Below are 20,933 nucleotides of genomic sequence, written 5' to 3'. Positions count from 1 at the left end.
CTATTGCTCAGCCGCTCCGCGTTTTCTTAGAATCACGATCAAGCAGGTGCAGTGTGATTGTGTCTATTCTTGGACAGAGTTTAGTGACCTGTCGTGAGTTCTGAACAGTGGTTAAGTGTATAAATAATATGAGCTTGCAGCAAGTCTACATCCACTGGCAAATGTCCCCACCCCACCCCTCCCCCACCCCCCAGCTCCCGAAATTGACGAGAATTTGCGGTTTTCGAGAATAAAGCGAGAACTTAAAACTAGGAAAAGTGTGTTTTAAACTGCACAGCACTGTGTAAGGAGTTGAAATCGGATGAGTTTTGGGAATTTGGAGAAACTTTTTGGGGGTCTACCCCTCCCCCCGCAGCGTCCAAGACTGCCTTTCTGGATCTGCCAGTGTCTACATATATCTACCAACCAAAACAATGTTTCATAAGGTAACATTTATTTCAAAACAAAATCACATCGCAGTAACATATTCACATCAACAAGGCAGAGTTGTCATTAACAACAATGCACACTTAATAGCTGTGCACAGTACCTAGCAGAGCGAATGAATTAGACGTGGAATGTTATTAGTCTAGGCTCTACTAATGCATAATATCGCAAAGTGGTCTATGATTGTGTTATATTTCAGACTGCAAAGATCACCTAGAAATATTGAGTAGGTATCATAAATGTGACTAATTCGCTATTATATCCTTCCTTGAGTTATTGCTACCGCGACGTGACAGATGACACTGTTGTGAAGAATATTCCCATCCCTAGATGCTTCGTCAGCGAAGTACGGAGGCTCAAACTCCGTGTCTACAGTTTCGGGCAAATGGGCAGCACGCTCGTCTCGCACACGAAGTACCTATATTTGTTACACTGGAGGTCGTTCCACGCGCCGGGACTGAGGGTCTGGCCAGCGTTTGAAAAGCCGTTGCCGACCACCTCCACGCAGTTTCGCGAGATGGAGTTTCTCGGTCTACCGGGCCCCCATTGGGTGAACACCTGCGGCACCCCATTAACGTCCTCGAACACCCCCTCCGTCCGTAGGTCGGTGACGCCAATCCACGCGGAAGTGGCGTTCCCCATGCTCAGCAGGTCAGTCAGCAGGCTGTTCACCTCCTGACTTGGCACGGTGGTGAGGTCGCCTCCAAACTGTGTCGCGCACTGTGTGCGCGCCTGATCGAAAGTGGTCTTGCTTCGCTGAAGCTCGTAGCAGGAGTCACCGAGCCGCGTGAAACCGAACAGGCAGCACGGCTCAGGTGGCGGTGCGTCACGTGGCTTGCACTGCATGAGGACTGGGTCACAGAAGTCGGAGAGGCACTGGTCGTGGCGCGTGCACGGGCTCATGTTGGGACGATCCGGAAGACACTCGTTGCCACAGGTGGGAAGGGTCGGTGACACGTCGCAGTACTCTTCCAGGGCGCAAGCAAAGTCGCCCTGGCACGGGACGAAGTCGACGCAAGGCGACTTGCATTGGCCGACATTGGGGTCGCAGTATCCTGACTGGCATTGTTCGTCACGATTGCATGGGTTCGTCATATCAGGATAGTCTGGTTGACATTCCTTCCCACACTGGGGTCTAGTTGCTGATAGACTACAATGTTCATTTGGTGCACAAGACGAGTCGCCAGAACAGGACACGAAATCAGCGCAAGGTGACTTGCACTGACCAACGTTGGCGTCACAGTATCCTGACTGGCATTGTTCGTCACGATCACATGGGTTCGTCATGTCAGGATAGTCTGGCTGGCATTCCTTCCCACACTGGGGTCTAGTTGCTGATAGACTGCAATGTTCACTAGGTGCACAAGACGAGTCGCCAGAACATGACACGAAATCAGCGCAAGGCGACTTGCACTGACCAACGCTGGGGTCGCAGTATCCTGACTGGCATTGTTCGTCACGATTGCATGGGTTCGTCATATCAGGATAGTCTGGTTGGCATTCCTTCCCGCACTGGGGTCTAGTTGTTGATGGACTACAATGTTCATTTGGTGCACAAGATGAGTCGTCAAAACATGACACGAAATCAGCGCAAGGTGACTTGCACTGACCAACGGCAGGATCGCAGTATCCTGACTGGCATTGCTCGTCACGATCGCAGGGATGTGTCATATCGGGGTAGTCGGGTTGGCACTCCTTCCCACACTGAGGGTTAGTCTTCGATGGGCTGCAGTGCTCGCTGTATGCGCAGCCCGAGTCACTGTAGCAGCTGTTGACGCCGTAGCACAGAGGCTTGCAGACGTACTGATCCGGGTGGCAGTATCCGGAGAGACACTGCTGGTCACGCTCGCAGTTCATCCCGTTCGGCAGGTCCGGCACACACTCTGAGCCACAGAGAGGCCGCAGCGGCGACGGTGCGCAGTGCTGCACCACACTGCAACTCTGGTCCCCCTGGCAGGCCAGGAAGCCCGCGCAAGGGTCCGGAGGCGAGGGCCTGTCGCGGCACGTGCCAGACGCGAGGTCGCAGTAGTTGGAGCGGCACTGGTAGTCCCGGTCACATTGGTAAGTGTTGGGGAGGTCGGGTAGACACTCGTGGCCACACTGCGGAAGGTAAGGCGACTCCCCACAATACCTGTCGGCTGGGCACTGTTTGTCATCTTGGCAAGCCATGAAGCCCTTGCAAGGATCGGGTGGGCTCGGCCTTAGCTGACAGGTGTACGTGTTTGGATTACAGTAGTTGGACCGACACTGGTAGTCCCGTTCGCAGGTATATGTGTTAGGAAGATCCGGGAGACACTCGTGACCACACTGTGGCAGGTGAGGAGATTCCCCGCAGTACCGGTCAGCCGGACACTGTTTGTCATCCTGACAAGCCATGAAGCCCTTGCACGGGTCGGGAGGACTCGGTCGCAACCGACAGGTGTGCGTGTTGGGGTCACAATAGTTGGAGCGGCACTGGTAGTCCCGATCGCAGCTGTAGGTGTTGGGGAGGTCCGGGAGACACTCTTTTCCACATTGAGGAAGGTGAGGCGACGCCGAGCAGTATTGACCAGACGGGCAGCCCTTGTCGTCCTCACAGGAGATGAACGTTGCACATGGGTTGGCTTGGTATTGTGCTTGATGACCGTACCCTTGTCCGGAACTCTGCCCGTAGCTGGAGGTCGGTCTGTGGCCCTGTCCGTAGCTGGAGCCCGATCCGTGGCCCCCGTGCGCTCCGCTCGGCGCGCTGTAGCTGGCAGACACGCTGTGGCTCCCGTGCAGGGTCATGGGTCGGCTGAAAGTGCCGGAAATGCTGTGACTGCTGTGGAGACTGCTGGCCTTTGGAGGCCCGTAGCCGGTGGAGACTCCGTGGGTGCCGTGGAGGCTATTGGAGATCCCATGACCGCTGTCTGGCGGTCCGTAGCTGGTGTGGGGCCGGCCGTAGCTGTGGCTCGGCCTGCCCCCGTACGGACCGTAGTATGGCCGCCAGGAGGAGGCGCCCTGTAAGGAGCCACTCGTTGATGCCGCCAGCAGCAGCAGTGTCTGAAAAGGACAGAATGATATTTAGTGTAACCCATTTAGCGTTACTACCACTTCCGCATCTTTGATCACTCGTATCACCGAAGACATAGGTTGAATTCACACAGGGGGATGTCGTCCCGGTTCTTCCCATGTATGATCCGCCAATCAGCTTAACACTACCGGTGACGTCACTGGAGGACCGCCAATCGGGGCCGGCCGGCCGGCCGGCCGGGCCCGTAGAAGGCCAAACGCAGACGTTTTCAAAAAAGTGTAAGCCGTATAGATACAGCCGTGGATGGAGTTTTGCTGTGATTCGGCTCTCAGGGTAGAGTGCATCAGGGTACCAGGACCCGGACAAAGGTCATAGTGAACCGGCATCTGATAAAATCCGCTCACCACTTAGCAGCCGACTTCGACCCTTCACCCTCGTAAAACACAAAAGCCTGCCGGTCATCAATCCACCTGCATCTCTGCATCTGCTTACTACCTATATCGACAAGTTACTGCAGCCGTTTTGGAGCGGCTCACGGCCGATAACACACCGGGCGTGCGCTAGCCGCCGGTGCTAAGCGCTAACTACTGAGTGCGCGTGGCCGACTGCCGCCCCGATGGCGCTAGCCCCCGGCACCGGCGCGGCGCTGCTGACCCATGGAGGGGGGGGGGGGGTGATAATTAGTTGAGCCGGAATTGGGATAGAGGCCGGTATGGGATTGGGATAGAAGCTCAGCGAGACTAAGGGATTGTGTGGTGCCTTCGGTACGCCCCTCAAAATCACCCGTGTAGGGCCCTCAGGGCCGCCGGTTATGAAGCCTTTGGAGGCACTGGTGTGGGCCCTCACAGGTACCGGTGTAATGCTCTCACAGGCATTGGTGCGAAGCCCCCAGAGGTGCCACTGTGGGTCCTCACAGTTGCCGTTGTGGGCCCTCAGAGACTTTGCAGTGTGGAGTTGTCACAGTCGGGTGTGGGGCCCTTAGAGCTGCTGGCTCGAACCCTTTACAGGCCGACAGGGGCTCTCAGAGACCGACAAGGGGCTCTCAAGAGGTCTGCGGTGCCTTCGGGAGTCCTGTGGAGTCCTTAGAGACCAGCAAGGTATGTACACTCAGACGCCAGTGGGGCCCTCAGAGTCGTCGGTGTGGGCCGTGGGGCCTCAAAAGTCACCGGTGAGTGGCCGTCCGATGCGGCTCCGGCGTTGAGCCCCCAGAGCCGCCGATACATGGCTATATGGCCTTAAGAAGCACTGGTTTCGGGACCTCATTCAGGGGTGCCGGTTGCACTCAGAGGTGGCAGTGTTCGGCCCTCAGCTAGGCATCGGTGTGGGGCATTCACAGCCGCCGGTGAGGGCCCTCGCAGGCGCCGTTGTGGGGGCCTTCGACCATTGGTTTAGCTGGTCATCGCAGGCGTGTGTGGAACCCTTAGAGCTGCTGGTCCCTGATAGGCCGGTAAGGGCCCTCAGAGGCCGGCAAGTAGCCCGCAGAGGTCGCCAATAGGCTCTGAGAAGCCGGCAAGGGGCCCTCAAAGGCCGACAAGGGACACTAAAAAGCCGGTGTGGGGCTCTTATGGAGAGAAGTATGGCTCTTCGGAGCACATAAGGTGTTCTTCCGAGCCCTGTGGGGCCCTTCTGAGTCGAAAGATGCCAGCGTGGACCCTCAGCCGCCAATTGGGGTCGCAAGGCCCCTCTGGCCCGAGAGGCCCCCTGATCCGATGGGGGCACGTGCCCCTGCATCCCCTCCCTCCGGGTGCAGATAGAGAATGCAATCGGCGGTGCGGAACACAACAATTGCAATCGTTCCTCCTCCCGTCGCGAGGTCGCCCATCCGACCCATATCCCATCCCATGATTGTCAACCCTGGGGCTCGGGTCGGCAATGTACCGGCAAGGAAATCAGCTTTAGGTGAGTAAAAAAGTCATTGAGAGTCATTAGTTGTCGTTACGTTCGTCGATCAGTAATAGCAACTATACGGTGCCAAATGTACCCGACGTACAGCTTGGAGCCGGGCGCCGCCCGGTCTCCACCAGTGACGTCACGCTAATGCTTAGCGACCGGTCCATTGGAAATCGCGGGATGATTCTACCTCTCTTATACGGCCTTGAATTCACATGAGAAATACCATGAAATCCTTGAAATTTGCATACAATGAAACTGCCGGTAGGTACTAGGCATCATCGACTTTATCAAAGACCATTTCGGTAAGCACGGTTTATGGTAGGCCGTGATTTATGCTTCAATTGTCATTGAGTTCTGTTAGTTTTCATATTTTGCAATGCCGATTATTACGCAACCAATGACAAAATACTCAAGGCTATTGACACCCGTAAGAGACGCAATTTCTAGAGCGATACCGATTCTTTTTAGAGCAAGGAGATTAATGAAGAGGGTGATTTTTTTCGTTGCAACGCGCACTGGACCCAAGAAGCATGACCGGTCGGGCTTTGGCTGCCCACAATCATGTCAATACAGTTATATGAGCTGACAGCGTGCATCAGAAATGGATTTGCGGTAGATTGGTTTATGTAAGATACCTCTGCAGATGCATTATTTGCTCATGTACCTGCGGTATACCTGACGAAACTGAGGCCTCTTGCACCAAACTACCTAGCTAGGTAGAATCAGCAAAATACCTACCTAGTAAAACTACCTGCGGCGGCAACTTCTCTTGCACCATTCTACCTACCTGTCCAGGTAAATTTGACAACTCGCGTTTTTAGGATTGGATGTTCGGCGGCCTGGGCAGGAAAAAGGTGCTAGAAAACGAACGGAAAAGAAAAAAATTGTTTTGTTAAAACGTATTTTCAACCTTTACTAGCTTCCAATAATTATTTCGAATACATATATATCTTTATTCAATGAAAAGATTGAGTAAATTGAATTATAATGTGGTTGACGTTGCCATGGCAACAAAGTGGCGTATCTGACCGCTTGTTTCAAAACTACTCATCCTTCGCGTCCCTTGGTATTCATATGATAATTCTTAACTATTAATTCTCAATCGAACGAGCAAAAGATAAGTGCAAGCGGAGATGAAGCGAATAATTGCGGAACAGAAAAAGCTTGAACTGTTTCAGCTCATCCGTGATGAACGCAAGGTAAGTGCGACTGCGCTATCCAAGATAGGAGTCGCGTTTATATAGCATTTTTGACGAGGCTCTAGCTAATTTATTTTGCGATAATTTCGATGCCGTGATCTTCGCATATTTAGAGGGTAGGCATAATTTTGTAAATTACAATGCACCATTAGCATCCTTGGCAACATCACGGGTGGAGCTGTAACATTGCAACAATCCCTGTGTTCCTAAACGTGCTTGATGATATGATGTGTACCTAGGTATCCAAGCTCAGATAAAATTAAACAATTCCTTAATTTTTTCTTTGTTCGGGGGAGGCATTTAATGTGGGCAATTGAATTAAATGGTTCCAGTTCCTATGTAGTGTACCGTCACTATTAAAAAAGAGCATGCAATTCTACATAGTTATGCATACGTACTAGACACAAATTTCAAGCAGCCTCATGGCTAATTTTATATAGGTAGTAGACTCTGGTACCTACCAGAGATGCGAAGTCGATTAGTTTTCGGTGACTCAGACTCCGACTCCAGCTTTAAAAGCTCCGATTTCGACTCCGGGTGGCATTGTCAACTCCGACCGACTCCAACTCAGACAGACGCCGACTCCAAAGCCTTGCTAGGTTTGTGGAGTCGCTGGATTTCTTGTGACTCCGGCTCCAGTTTTTCCAAACGTATCCCGACTCAGACTCCGATCAGAACTGTCGACTCCGCCCGACTCCGACTCCGACTTACACCGCAGCTCTGGTAGGCACCATCACCATATGCGTCTATACCTTTTATAGTGCATTCGTCCGTCTGGATAGTGCGTAGTATGTGGCCGGAAATGGAATAGATTTTCGCAAATTTGAATTCGCTTGATAGACTTAACGCGTTAAAAATGAAATGCAAAACTGGGACAAAATGGCTAAATGTGGTCAACGCGACACGGGCTCGGTCCCTGCAAAAGATGGCACTTTTTCCCCCCCCCCCCTGCTAAGGTGAAGAGGGCCTTGAGTCTTGAGACGAAATGGGCTATGAATGTCCGAGAAACAGATAGCTAGTTATGAATATGTAAGACACCTCTGTCTTCCACGCGCTCTGCCCGCGCCCGCGCGCCGACGCGCGACGGCTTCCCGCCACAGCCGGGAACACGATTTAGCCGTGCATCCTTCACGACTCTCTGCCGTGAAGGATGCATATTATACCTACACACAAATCGTAATTACTATTCTTAAATTATGCGTCGTCGAAATATCATCAAAATACAGCTTTTGAGGCCAGCTGCAATGCCCAAGTCAGGATGCTTATTTACTTGGAAAAGCTACTTTTCCAAATCTCAATTTTCCGACATCGATACGCAAATTGTAGTATCGATACGCAAATTGTAGTCTGAACTCTATACGCAAATATAGAGCTGAAAGATTATCGTCATCACGAGTCCGGTTACATTGCAGCACACAGGAATTCATATAATACAAACACGAAAGACGCAAGATGTGGAGGGGGGAGTCAGAGATGGACGCGGGTGGATCAGAGACGAAATTAGAACCTTCGGAGGTTCTAAATCGGAAGGTTTACAAATGTTCGTCAAAAAATGTTCGTCATTTTCAAAGAGTCCTCGAATATCATTTCTTCGCAGGCTTCTGCGCCCGTAACATTTTTATTATGATAAATGTTACCATTAAAGTTTGTCATTTTTAAACTTCTCTAGGCCGAGGGAGCGACAACATTGCGTTGTCATTAGAGGAAACATTGGAGGAAAAGTTATTCCGATGCCAATAGATTCTTGGATTACAAACTCATCGACCACGTTGTGCAGTTTAAGGCTAACTTTTAGTATCCTTCGAGCATTACAATTTGCTTGTTCTCCTACAAAGTAGACAAATCATTTGCAATGGTGAATCTCGGGAGGCGGAGTAGGTACTTATGATGCCGGCTGTATCTGCTGAGTTTTGCCTGATTACCCACCCAACAGATATGGAAATAAAGTGTGTCAACGTTCTCCTTTTCCAGACACTTTATGGAGAGTTTAAGGGCCCCAATGCCCGCTCGCGTAGGCTTCAAGAATGGGGTCGCATACGCGAGCGAGCCATTCAACTTGGCCTGATAAATGACGCAACATCGACGCAAAGCATGCTGCAGGGTGTTATAAAAAACACCCAAGACCGGACAAAAAGTGAGTAACCATTGTTACCACCACTACGACACCGCAATTAAGCACACTGCAGTGCTAGCACAATGGCATTTAACCAAATAACGCACCTTATATCATATACGCAGACTTCAATTTTTTTAAGGCGTTAGCTCTTTAGAAACAGCTTTTGACGAACCGAGCCGCACATGTTTTGGTTGATATCCCCCACAGAGCAAATATTCACGCCGTACACTTACCTCTGTTGCAGAAAAATTCCAGCAAAAGAACCAGTCGGGGGCAGGTGCAGTGGTCTGGACCCAGCTCGACGATACCGTCATGGATTGCGTGGGTATGTTACTTTCAGCCTTCAGATGTAACGGTACATAGTAGTGTTAAATATTTTTTATGCATTGTCTTTGGAGGGCTTAAACAAAAGATCAGACATGTCCGAGCTAAGCTCTTTTTCTCCTGTGTTAGTGTGTTAGAAGCTATCGTGACAAAAAAAAGAAAACCTTTGGGACGGCACCCCTTCCCAGACCCAAGGGATTAACATCGTAAGCGTGAGGCAAAAGGGCGCCAAGATCCGCTGTCTCTTACATCCCTTTGTTTTTTTTTTTCACTCCGGCAGGCAGAGACAACTACCTGACGTCGTTTAAGGTTCCTGGCGGGATTACCTGGGGCCAGATGATGACGAATCAGCAAGAAGCCGGCCCAGAAACCGCACTGACAACCGCGGGAGAAACGTCATCAGCACCCAGTATCTACTTCACTACAGAAGACGGTCGGTTGATAGGGCTGGGCACGCCGCTCGCCCAGTCTCCGGCGACCAATGCGACCACGATAACCACCACGGTCCTCTCGACCGTCCCCTCGACCAGGGCAGGCTCGTCAAACGCAACAACCCCTTCGACTGGTCCGCCCCAGGAAAGCGCCATGGCTCTCTCGTCCGGCAAGGCCTCGTCAGCTGACGCAGCCCCTTCGACTGTTCCGTCCCACTCCCAGGGGAGCGCCACGGCTCTCTCGACCGGCAAGGCCTCGTCAGCTGACCCAGCCCTCCCGACTGGAGCGTCCCAGGAGAGCGTCACGGCTCTCTTGACCGGCGAGGCCTCGTCAGCTGACGCAGCCCTCTCGACTAGAGCGTCCCAGGAGAGCGCCACGGCTCTCTCGACCGGCGAGGCCTCGTCAGCTGACGTGGCCCTCTCGACTGGAGCGTCCCAGGAGAGCGCCACGGCTCTCTCGACCGGCGAGGCCTCGTCAGCTGACGTGGCCCTCTCGACTAGAGCGTCCCAGGCATCGGAGAGAAACCGCGATGAGATTGAAGCGCGCCTCCAGCTCATCCGCTCAACGCCACTCTTCAGACGGACGCCGGAGGAGGTGACCCTGCTCCGCACCTACCTCAGCTTACAGATCCTGGAGGACATGCTGCAGGGAGGAACTCCCACACCAACCCTGACATATGTGCTATGAGCAGGGCTGCGGAACCGCAGCTAGAGCTGGATCCGGAGCCGCCGGAGCCGGCATCTTTTGCCCGGAGATGGAGGCGGAGCCGGAGCTGTCGAAGTTGGTGGCGACTCTGGCTAAATTTGTTTGTTTTGTTTTTAAGGAAAAAGTTAACTTAATTAGTTCGGTTTGACAGTCACGTGAATAAAATACGCCTCAAATATATTATTCCTTTCTTGTGAAGGAAATAAACCGTTTTAAGAAGTAATTAGTTTCAAGCTTCCTCTTCATGGTTCTGGCTTGGACTGAATCGTATGTCACATGAATTGTAAACGAACACCTAACCATTACACATGGTAGGTACAGAAGTTTCACTCAAAGGTCAAACATAAACACACTGTCAATCGCAAATACCTTACAAAAAGGCTAGCAACCATCAAACATGTTTTTATTTGCTGCTCTCCCTCTCCCTTTCGCTCCCTCTCCCGCTCGCTCCCTATACCCCTCGCTCCCTCTTCTCTCCCTATCCCCAAGCGTATACAAATACACAAACACTCAAGCACACGTACATAGCCATAGGCCACTGGCCATGAGTAGACGACTCTGCTGTTGCCTAGCTGCGGTTGGCCCGAGTATCGACCAGCTAATGGCGTACGAACAGCCGCACGAGGTCATTGCGGCGCACAAGACCCGCCCGCCTCTCGGCGCCTGCCGCCGGCAGCTCTGCCGCCCCGTCAGCTGGCTCCTGCACCATTCCTTCATCTTGCCTCAGTGGTCCGAGCCATTCGCCGAAGTCACCGCCCTTGATACACATATTGTGTAGGATAAAGCACGTGTGAATAACCGCCACGCAGCGGGCCACACTTTTCAGGCGCAGCCCGAACTCGAGCGCCCCGAACCGCATTTTCAAAACGCCGAAGGCGTTCTCCACCACCACACGAGTGCGCGCATGAGCGTTATTGTATGCGCGCTCCTCGGCGGTGGTGGGGTCTGCAATGGGCGTCATGAGCCAGGGTGACAGGCCGTAGCCACTGTCCCCCAGCATCATGGCGCCCATTACAGGATTTCCATTCCGGAAATAGTCGGGCAGCCCTGATGTGGCTAAAACTCGGGCGTCGTGCACCCGACCGCCACAATGCACGCTCAATGCAACGATTGAGCGGTCGGGTGCAGCGACAGCCATCACATTGAGGGACGGGAAGCCTTTCCTATTGATATACGCCTCCCGCTGCTCTCGGGGGACGGTGAGGCGTACATGGGTGCCGTCGATGCACCCCACGATGTCGGGCAGCCCGGCGACCTGTCGAAAGTCCTCCTTGAGACGTCCGAGAGCCGCCGGGTCGCTCGGCCAGGTGATGGCCCCTGGGCAGCGGTGGATTATCGCATCCGTCACGCGGTGAATGGCGCGGCACACGGTGGCCTCGGAGACGCCGTGGCCGTCTCCCACCAGGCGCAGATACGCACCGGTAGCATAGAACCGCAGCGACACGAGCAGCTGCTGGCGAGGTGTCAGTGCCATATTTAAGCCCGTGTCGTGCGCCACCGTCCCGCTAATGAGGTCTTCCAGTGCAGTGGCGACCTCGACGCTGAGGCGGAAGTTTTCCCTAAAGAGAAACGGGATTTAAGGTTATATAAAGCTTTCGAATGAATACAATGACACTCTTGATATGCGGCATACAGGCACCCATGCACATTAAATAGTCACCTGAATGTCGTTGGATGCAGTGCTCCCATGTTGATGCGCGGACGGAGCCTCCGCTGGCGGCGCTCCCGAGGCTCAAAATTGTCATCATCGGCCATAGTCAATCCGGCAATGCATAGGCGTTATCTGGAAGCAACATGCATAAGATGGTTTTGATCCGTGGTCGGCACCATTTAAAAGCATGGCTTGCGGACACAAGTGGGTACACCTACTCATCGCAATGTTTTTTTACGGCACATGTACGTCAGCAACTATGACTATGACAAAACTGCGTATCACACATGTAAGTAGGTAATTTAATCCTTAACCCGCGCATGACTGGGATATTTTCCATAACGCGAGTGGCTGGAGACGGGGGGGGGGGGCGACTCTACAGAGCCCCCTCCTTATCTCCGAAACTAGGTACTGGGCCGATCGTCAAAATTCAAACGGCCTCTGATAGCCCTGGTAAAACTGACGAGCGAAACCTTATTTCATTGACCTCGAGGAGTCAGAGGGGCCCTAGTGGTCAGATACAGACACTAGCAGTTATTCACAGGAGGCACCAGCCGCCAGGTGAAGGATCTTATCTGTCAGGCTGGTTTTTGGAGTGGTTTGGAGTTTTTTTTTTAATTTTCAACATATGTTTTGGGTCTCCCCCCCCCCTCTCTCTACAGGGGAGCGTACGAGACCGTCTTTATCTATCTGCTAACGCTTTGGTCCGCGAATATAGAGGTCAACAATGCTGTGGCTCCCGAGTGCCCTTCTAGCGCGACACCTATATGAAATGTAGAGAGACATCTAACGGCTGTTCCCACTTCCCACTCCGCAGTGGAATGGCCATCGCCCGTCATAGGCGGATTCATGCGGGCCGTGGCCGAACATGACGGGACTAGCGACTAGCCCCTTCCATTAGAAATTAATTAGTTGCAGAAGGTGATATGTTTATAACAAAACGAGTGACTGAGGACGTTTTAGAGTGAAGCTGTTTATCTTAACAAATTACAAAGAGTTTTGGCTTCTTTGGCCCCTGCCTGACGGCTGACTGACAACGCCACTGCATGAATATCGATAACAAAGTTGTTGCTCGTCAACAAATAAAATTGAAATACATGTTACAAAAAATATAAACAACTCAAAAACATGTGGCTTCTACCGGCAACATGAACATTGAAAATAGCACAAAATTTTAAATGCCTATTTATACAAGTTATTTGCTACATCGATAGCTTGGAAGAGTTCATTTCTCTATGACGGGGGGAAATAACGCGGTCTGGCGCAGTTAGCGCGCGAATTGTTGGGGTCCATTTCCACGTGGCGGGAGTCGAGGCCATTGAAGTTGAGAATCGGTATATTTGGTGGATTCAAGGGCATGTGTTACTGAATAAAATTTCCCCATGGCTGGGAAATTCACATCTGTGTATAAGGGTCACCAAAGCCATTTTTCGTGATTGACTGTGAGAAGGTAAGGTGAGGGAAGGGGAGGTAATGGCAGCTCATGCTGGAATGATACCTATGCATAGTGCACAAGTGATTCCAGGCAAAATTTAACATGGGCAAAGCTTCGTAAATCATATTACTGTTTTTAACCAGAAGAAATAAAACAAGTATCAGATGAAATCCCTCTGTTGCACCCTAGGCTAAGAATTAAATAAAAACCTGTATTTCACGACTCAAACCACGTCAACCTAGAAAAATGTTCATAAAATACGTTCTTATAAGTGACTGCATTGGGTGGTGCTGAATTCCAGTTTAGTTGGTGCGAGCTAGAGCACATCAGTAACAAGTGCAGATTTATAAGTTCTGTAAAATTCAGTAGGCGGAACTATGGTCAAGCGTACCCATTTTCGGGAACGCATTTTCGTTCCCATGTTTGGGAACGATAAACCCAAATATGGGAACGCCATGTAGGCATTAGTTAAAACAAGAAAAAGAACCGTTAAATGACGTTCAAAAAATATAAAACGATTGTGAACCGCCTGATATTTGTCTCAATATTGTTGGGAAAGAGTTTGATATTGTAAGGCCCATCGTAGTTTCAAATCGTTCCCCTATTTCTAAAGCAGTCCATCATCCGGGCCGCGAGCCCAAATTTGGGAACGCTCTCGTACACTGGCGCTGCGAGCGTTCCTTATTATGGGAACGGCGTACCCAAAATTGGGAACGATTTCACCGAAGCCTTTCAGGGGCTCTTTTCATTAACAAGCATCACGTCCAACGCCGCAAATTATTGTTAACGCAACAATCATCAGATGACCTTTCCGGCAAGACCGTCGCATGTTTCGCCCGGTCTTCTGCGCTTTTATTCCCGTCGATCTCGCAGCGGGCACGCCCCCCTCTGCAGGATTACGTAATTCACAACGCTCAGCGATGTTCAACAAGGTCTTCCATACCTATATCCACCGTCCGTGCCGAGGGTGGAGACATGTCAAGCACCTGTCTGTTTATCACCGATAGTTGACGAGTACAAGGAAGTATCCAAAAATGGGAACGCTGAATATGTTACACCTTTAAAACACCTAGTCCCAATGAAAATCTAGTTTTTTCCTTTCTTAATGAGTGTAAGTGGCAAAAGGCCTGGTAGGATGGGCACGAGGAATGATCGAAATCAGCATAGAAATTATAAATAAGCCACACAGAGCGACCTATATAAGAGAAATTCCCCCAAAACGATCATGCTTAGAAACACGGAAGACAAAAACCACGCTCATGACGCTCCTTATAAAACAACGCTAAACAGCTAGCATCCGAATAAAATATGTCTTTCCGGGCTGAGAAATACCGCTGAATAATTTTCGACCACTTAAACTGAGTTTACAACAGTAGTTCGGTAAAATCACGCACGTTCTACGCGGTCGTCCGCCTCGACACCAAATGTCAACAATACTACCTCGGGACTGTCCGCGTGTTCGCTTGCATATGTCAGCATCTGGTGTCGCTAGTATGAAACTTCATAACCAGGCGAAAATTATTATACTTGACCTCAAAATGTAAAAAACGCTTCATTTTCCTTAAAATTGCATGTTAAATGTAGTGTAACCCATGTTTTCACCATTCCGTCATTTCAAAAAATCATTAAAAATATCATTCGACGGTCAATTTCCTTGTTCAACGGTCAGATTAAAGATAATTTTATAGAGACTTCGTAGATACTTAAATTAGCGTGCACTTTTTTGAGACGTGATGCACTAATGAGTTTTAGTGGGCGAACGGCCGAAAAATTACCTTCCGTCCTCATAAATGGGAACGCCCGTTCCCATATTTGGGAACTCCGTTCCCAAAAATGGGAACGTTCCTATATTTGGGTACTCATGACCATAGTTCCACCTACTGAATTATTGATAGTGCTCCACAAGGCCACTTTCTTAAAAAGCCCTGTTGATGAAAATATAATTTTACTAGCCAGTCATTCACATGGGTCCGAGAAATTGACCTGGGATCTGAATTATGTTCTTAAACTCTAATACCACTGATCTTGATCTCACCTACAATAGCATCACAATCATGTATCCAGTTACCTATATAATTTGTTGATGGTTTCATTGGTATCATACATCATTACCTCTGTCGGTGCTCTCTTTTTGTGGCCATATAATCATAATGGGATCATTTGTGGCAATTTACATTAGGTGTTTAAGGGATATTGTGTGATTACACAATACACATAGCAATTTACATAGGCGGCGGAATGGGGAGGCGGTGTTTCATTTTTCAGTCTTTTTGGTGGCAAATCACACCTAATGGGGAGAATATTTTCATCCCTAAAATATGAATGACCGACTTATATGAATGACATAATATGACAACCGAAATATGAATGACATCTCTGAAAAGAGTTGCATGTATTCCCAACAGCCAGTTCACATGTCACTTGACAGTGATGCACCCACATCCTTTTGTTCCACACCCTGTCAAGATCCTGACATGAAATCCTGGTTTATCAGTTAGCATAAAAATTGGCATTACACCATTTTGCAAAAATACTGCAGTTACTTACTTTCTTTTTTCTCATCCTAGGATTTTTTTCTTCATCGGCACACCCAACCAATATCCAATTTTAGAACACTGCGGGGAGGGCACCTGGGTACCGTGCCCCCCTTTGATTTTGGCATTTTAACATTAGCCGTATGGGCATTGCATGGAAAGAATGAGACCAAAAGTCAGCAGTACCCCCCCCCCCCCTAACTGAAGGTGTTCCGCCACTACTGTCAATTTATAGTTTTGTGATACTTAAGGACATCAAATCACACTGGAAAACCGCTTCACATTTTGCAAATGGTGGTAGAGCTTAAATCCTTGTGCGAACAGCTGTTATTGGCTTATGCTTTGGTTTGTTGTCAGATCTTATTAGATCATAGACGCAAGAAATAATTTTTGTGTGGGATCCAAATTCTGGTATGATCTTATCTTTTTGTTTTTAGATCCACTGATGTAATTGATCTATCACATGCCTCCATGCACATATGATACTAAACTAACCTACCTAACAGCTACCGAATATCTTTGACGTGCCACTTGAGATGTACTATAATGGAAGATGAAATATCCAGTAATCTCAAATTAAAGTTTTCTTGAGAGCATAGAGCAGAAATTGTAATTTTTCTTTTTCAACATTGACTGTTTGATGTACCTCGGCTTTTGTCATATTTAGATGCCTCTCTTTATTTTGAAGAGCACATGAATTTTATTGTTTTGACCATGTCAATTAGTTTGCAAATGATCCCTTAACCCAGCGAGTGTTGTCATTGTGACATTTTGATTTTGATAGAAAGACACCTATTTATTGTCAGCATTTGAAATGAAGAACATACACATTAAGGGAAGATTTTTTTGACTTTTCATTGCAATTCATTACAGAGAGCAAGCATTTTTAACAAAACATGATACCTAACGTACTCAATTTTCCTAGTGGGCTAATGCCACAATTATCACCTTTAAATGCATATTTAAAAGCAATCAAACTCAGTCTCAAGCCTTCTGCAGTGCATGGCAATTTTCTCAAGAATATTGATATTTATTATGTGTTATTGGCTACGTCATGCATAGATGAAACATTACCAAGCAAGAGAAACATTTTGATATCATTATTTACACAATAGTTCATCTCACTCACCTTTTCAATGTCTTCACTGTTGCGATGACTTCACTTTTACCTAAGCTTTTGCTAGTTATTTTGGAGGCCCGAATTTACCTTCAAAACGTCAAAATTTCCTCCGCGAGTACTACTTTCCGGCTTTCGGTGCAAGAGGAAAACAGTCGGTCGGACTTTAACAATTGGTAAGTTCTCATGCCGCTCGGTAGAATTTCTAGGTAAATTTTCACGGTAGCGTTTTTTGGTAGGTAGTTTGGTGCAAGAGAATTTAGGTAAAATCTGAATTTACCTAGGTAGGTAGTTTGGTGCAAGAGGCCTCAGAGGCCTCTTGCACCAAACTACCTACCTAGCCTGAACTGCCTGAACTGATTTATGCCGACCGACAGTCAATGCACTCGTGTTGGTCCAACCGCGTTAAAACCCTTTCACTTTCTTGATTCCTGTACCTAGCTCCTAATCTCAAAGAGCGATGAGTCATCGTAATACCTTGATTGACATTTGAATCGAGGTGTGGAAAACGTTCTGATTGATGTATAGGTATACACGCGGCGCTGTTGCATGACATAAGCTACTAAAATGATACACCAGCATTATACTCATCCTGCTCTGCAAAATATAACCCCAAACGGACGGTGAGCCGCAGTTTATAATCCTATTACTTCAGGTTCATCTGCTTACGTGACGAATGGAAAGGCCAGAAAGGCTGCTAAAGCGAGAGGCTCAACCAGGCAAACAAACTGATTGCTAGGTAAGAGAAGTCATAATCGTGCCTGCCTCACGCCGTGACGATGAGGCCATTTACAAGGCAAAGCCAATTTAGGGTGTCCGTGTGACGTCATCCTCGCTGGAATTTTCGCTTGTGGTTGCGCATCGTGAAGGTATTTGCAGCATTTACGATGTAATTAAATTATCAAAATGCATATTGCATAGATACTTAAGAATGAAACCAAATTGAAGCTATGGCTTTATAACTCTTTGCCGTATTGACCTTCGTACAGCGTCTAACGTTGTGAGGGAGGAAGGGTCCGTAGGACCCTCCTCAGCCGTTTGACCTCTAAGAGCTTCGCGAAAAAACGTGTTGCCCGAGGAAGCCGATGAAGCCGACAAGAAGAAGACGATGATACCCAAGTTAAAGGTTCTGGGTCACTGTCAATGACTTGTCAATTACTTGACAATGACCTGTGACCTCCCAGGTCAGGTCAACGACTCAGCAGTTGGGGGAATCTGGACCTGCTAGATCTTCGTTAAGTGAGGTTTTTATGGGGGTTTTGGGGTCTTTGTTACGATTATTACGAAGTTCGTGTTAGATTTGATCAAACATGATGTATTCATGCATTTGGGGCAGGTCAGGTCAGGTCACTTCAACCAGTAAGCGTTCTACCGGTTATATATAGTACTGAGGTGTCAGCCACCACCGAAAGCTTTGTAACGTGTTATATAGGCACCAACTGTAATGAATCCATGACAGATGTAAAACGACGATAATAACTCAAGTTTATTGTACAGTTTATCGTATCGAAAGCTTTGTCTTGTACAATAAACTTGAGTTATTATCGTCATTTTACATAGGCACCAACCTCAAATGCTCAACTGGGTGCTAAATTCGAAATCAAGCTCCAAAACATACCCTAGAAGTATGTACCTGTACCTAACTCAACAAAGCTAGCCGAGGTCATCTAAGGTCAATGACATTGACCTGACCTTCAACCTTGACACCACCAATTGCATGGGACAAACATCATTTCACATGTTGGTACGTTTACCTACAACAACGAAAAGACTGTAAACGCAAGGATAATATGCGCTGGCATACACCGAATCGCGATTCCTGCCAGACATGGTCTCTAGAAACAGAGCACAGGTCAAAGGTCATTGGAGCTAGGATCGGGAAATTTTCAGGATAGATGTAAATGCAACAAACTCGAGAATACTGAAAGTATCGTTGCAATCATCCGCATTTTGCGCGAGGTATTAAAAAAAAAAAACGAGGGAGTCTGTTCGACCCCTGCTATTTAATGGAAAGGTTAACTTGATGTTAGGTGTATTATTTCTTCAAAACTATCAATCAACGCACCGTCGAATGTCATTCCGACGTGTCGAAATATAGAATTTATACGAAGCCACAAAGAAGTGATCGATATGTTTCCGTCAAGTTCTCACCAGCAGGCTCGCAGACCTAGAAATCTCCCACTTTATCTTTTGATTATCTGTAACACCTCCTGATTACCAATCTCGACGATTCATCTCCAATTTATGCAGAAGCAGCAAGTGACTTGCAATGCTCAGAAGATCTGACGCAGACTAGTTTGAATAAAATCATGCAAAAAATCGGTCATCGGGGCTACCAACGACGAAGGTATCAATCGTAAATACTTATACTCTTACGGATATAAGGAGTCCAAAGTGTCTCAACTATAAAACGCTATTTCCTATATGGTCGCAATGTCGCTAGCCACTTGACGTTATACTTGGCTTACCTACTGAAGCCAGGTTAGAGGTGAGGTGAACGTAAAAACGTTAACTGTCTCCTCAGCGGAATTTCGTCTGTGCGATCGCACATAGTTGGGTCTAAGATGGAGAAACCAAGAGTCAAGTTATTGACTCAAAATGCCGGTAAGTTGCAAAATCGGTTGTGAGCATATGCGCTGCAAACTGCTTAGAAACTCAGTTTGCAAGCAGCCTGGCTCGCGGAGACTGTTCGCAGACCGTCTAACTTTCCCACCGGCCTGCAACTGATTAATTAATCATATCATGCAGATAAACGTTTACTATACCCGTCTAAAAAATGAACACTAATAGCCATTCCATTATCATTGCCAATGTAATATATTCCTGATAATGCTATGACTAATGAGACTATTATGCTGTTACCACCGGGATCGTTTTACCCTCAGAGATAGAAAAGGAATGACCTGCTCTTTTCAGTCTACAGTTCCATTGAGCTCCATACAGTGTGACCTGTCTATTTCATCTCATGATAGACCGTTAATCACGTTACACCTCTCCTGTCCTTACTGTAGCCACCGATGAGAGTTCTGCCGGCGATACGATCGCTCCCATTCTGTCGCCGTTCTCCTCCGACTTCACTCAGCGAACCGGACCGCTGCTCTCCACTGTCCTGCACTGTGAGAGCCGTGCGGTGCGGCCGCGCGGGACGACCCTGTGACCGTCTGGCCGTCACCCCTACCGGCCGGCCGCTATATGGACGCTGCTCAAGGTTCCGTCATCTCGGGCCCCGGTGGCCAGGGGCGGCCGCGTGTCGGAATGAAAGTAGCCAGGTCGGTGAGGTCAGCGGCGCCCAGCTCAGGTCGCCACCCCGGCTGCTGCACTCCGGACGTCTCGGCCGGGAGATGAGCTGATATATCGAGGGAAGCTGGGCGGCCGGCCGTCGGAGCTGATCCACCCACGTCAATCAGATTCTGAAGCCCATCACTGGCACGAGGACTCATTAGGGGGATAGTGCCACCTAACTGTGTCGAAAGCAGATGCGCAGTGCCAGCATTGTGACACGGACGGTTTAGTGTCGTTACGGTCAGAGTGCAGTCGACAATTGGGAAATGGTACTGATCACTGGATGAAATATGACCTCCATCAGTGCAACGGCGCCGTCACTATTGAACATTCGACGTTGACATTAATAGTCGCCAGCGATTGTGACAAATTCCATACATCTAAGCTTGGAATTAGCTGCAATGCTTAGTGACCAAAGTGTAAGTGTTTTGCGAGACTTGCAGAAGGTTCACGGTTCACAACTTCTCGATGATCACTAACGTCGTTTTAAAGTCATGTTCACCCTTTCCCGCCTAATGCCTGTTTCTCTCAATTGTTTAATTGCGTCTTTATAAGGCGTTGTTTATATTGATGGCCGGACGTTGACAATGTATGTAGCATTGTTAAATTAATATGCATATTGCATATGATTCATGCTCCTTTTCAGATCATATGAAAACGCAGTTGTCATTTTAAGATACACTTGACGTCAATCATTAAAGCATTTAATCTATGAGCCCGGTCCGCCTACCCAGTTTCTAGATCAGCTGGTGGAGGTCAATGCCATTGAATCTATGGCTAAGAAAATAACAGTGAAATTAGACTCATTCTGATCAATTTTACACCAA

The 20,933-nt window shown here is 48.6% G+C and overlaps 3 protein-coding genes across 8 annotated transcripts; 1 reads left to right on the top strand and 2 right to left on the bottom strand.

The window, feature by feature from the left end:
* Positions 1-414: 414 nt before the first annotated feature.
* Positions 415-20,229, bottom strand: LOC122370042 (keratin-associated protein 16-1-like). Of its 4 annotated transcripts, none has more exons than XM_043345293.1 (2): positions 19,831-20,229; positions 415-3,447 (listed from the first exon to the last, which is right to left on the bottom strand). In XM_043345293.1, the coding sequence occupies exons 1-2, from the start codon at positions 19,873-19,875 to the stop codon at positions 796-798; spliced, it is 2,697 nt and encodes an 898-aa protein (XP_043201228.1). In that variant the 5' UTR covers positions 19,876-20,229; the 3' UTR covers positions 415-795. The 4 variants fall into 4 exon arrangements, with proteins under 4 accessions (XP_043201228.1, XP_043201230.1, XP_043201231.1 ...); XM_043345295.1 differs by lacking the exon at positions 19,831-20,229 and adding an exon at positions 7,549-7,715; XM_043345296.1 differs by lacking the exon at positions 19,831-20,229 and adding an exon at positions 6,050-6,143.
* LOC122370045 (mucin-5AC-like) lies at positions 6,323-10,301 on the top strand. Of its 2 annotated transcripts, XM_043345299.1 has the most exons (4): positions 6,323-6,510; positions 8,482-8,644; positions 8,871-8,951; positions 9,231-10,301. In XM_043345299.1, the coding sequence occupies exons 1-4, from the start codon at positions 6,445-6,447 to the stop codon at positions 10,067-10,069; spliced, it is 1,149 nt and encodes a 382-aa protein (XP_043201234.1). In that variant the 5' UTR covers positions 6,323-6,444; the 3' UTR covers positions 10,070-10,301. The 2 variants fall into 2 exon arrangements, with proteins under 2 accessions (XP_043201234.1, XP_043201233.1); XM_043345298.1 differs by lacking the exon at positions 6,323-6,510 and having other exon boundaries at positions 8,268-8,644; positions 9,231-10,298.
* LOC122370046 (putative nuclease HARBI1) lies at positions 10,479-16,969 on the bottom strand. Of its 2 annotated transcripts, none has more exons than XM_043345303.1 (3): positions 16,837-16,969; positions 11,748-11,870; positions 10,479-11,646 (listed from the first exon to the last, which is right to left on the bottom strand). In XM_043345303.1, exons 2-3 carry the CDS (start codon positions 11,840-11,842, stop codon positions 10,686-10,688), a joined length of 1,056 nt encoding a protein of 351 aa, XP_043201238.1. In that variant the 5' UTR covers positions 11,843-11,870; positions 16,837-16,969; the 3' UTR covers positions 10,479-10,685. The 2 variants fall into 2 exon arrangements, with proteins under 2 accessions (XP_043201238.1, XP_043201237.1); XM_043345302.1 differs by lacking the exon at positions 16,837-16,969 and adding an exon at positions 15,721-16,245.
* Positions 20,230-20,933: the final 704 nt, after the last annotated feature.

Source organism: Amphibalanus amphitrite, unplaced genomic scaffold (genome assembly GCF_019059575.1).
Source record: "Amphibalanus amphitrite isolate SeventyFive unplaced genomic scaffold, NRLGWU_Aamphi_draft 001093F_arrow, whole genome shotgun sequence".
NCBI lineage: Eukaryota > Metazoa > Arthropoda > Thecostraca > Balanomorpha > Balanidae > Amphibalanus > Amphibalanus amphitrite.
Note: the sequence above shows the minus strand (reverse complement) of the source record. Positions and strands in the feature narration are given on the sequence as shown.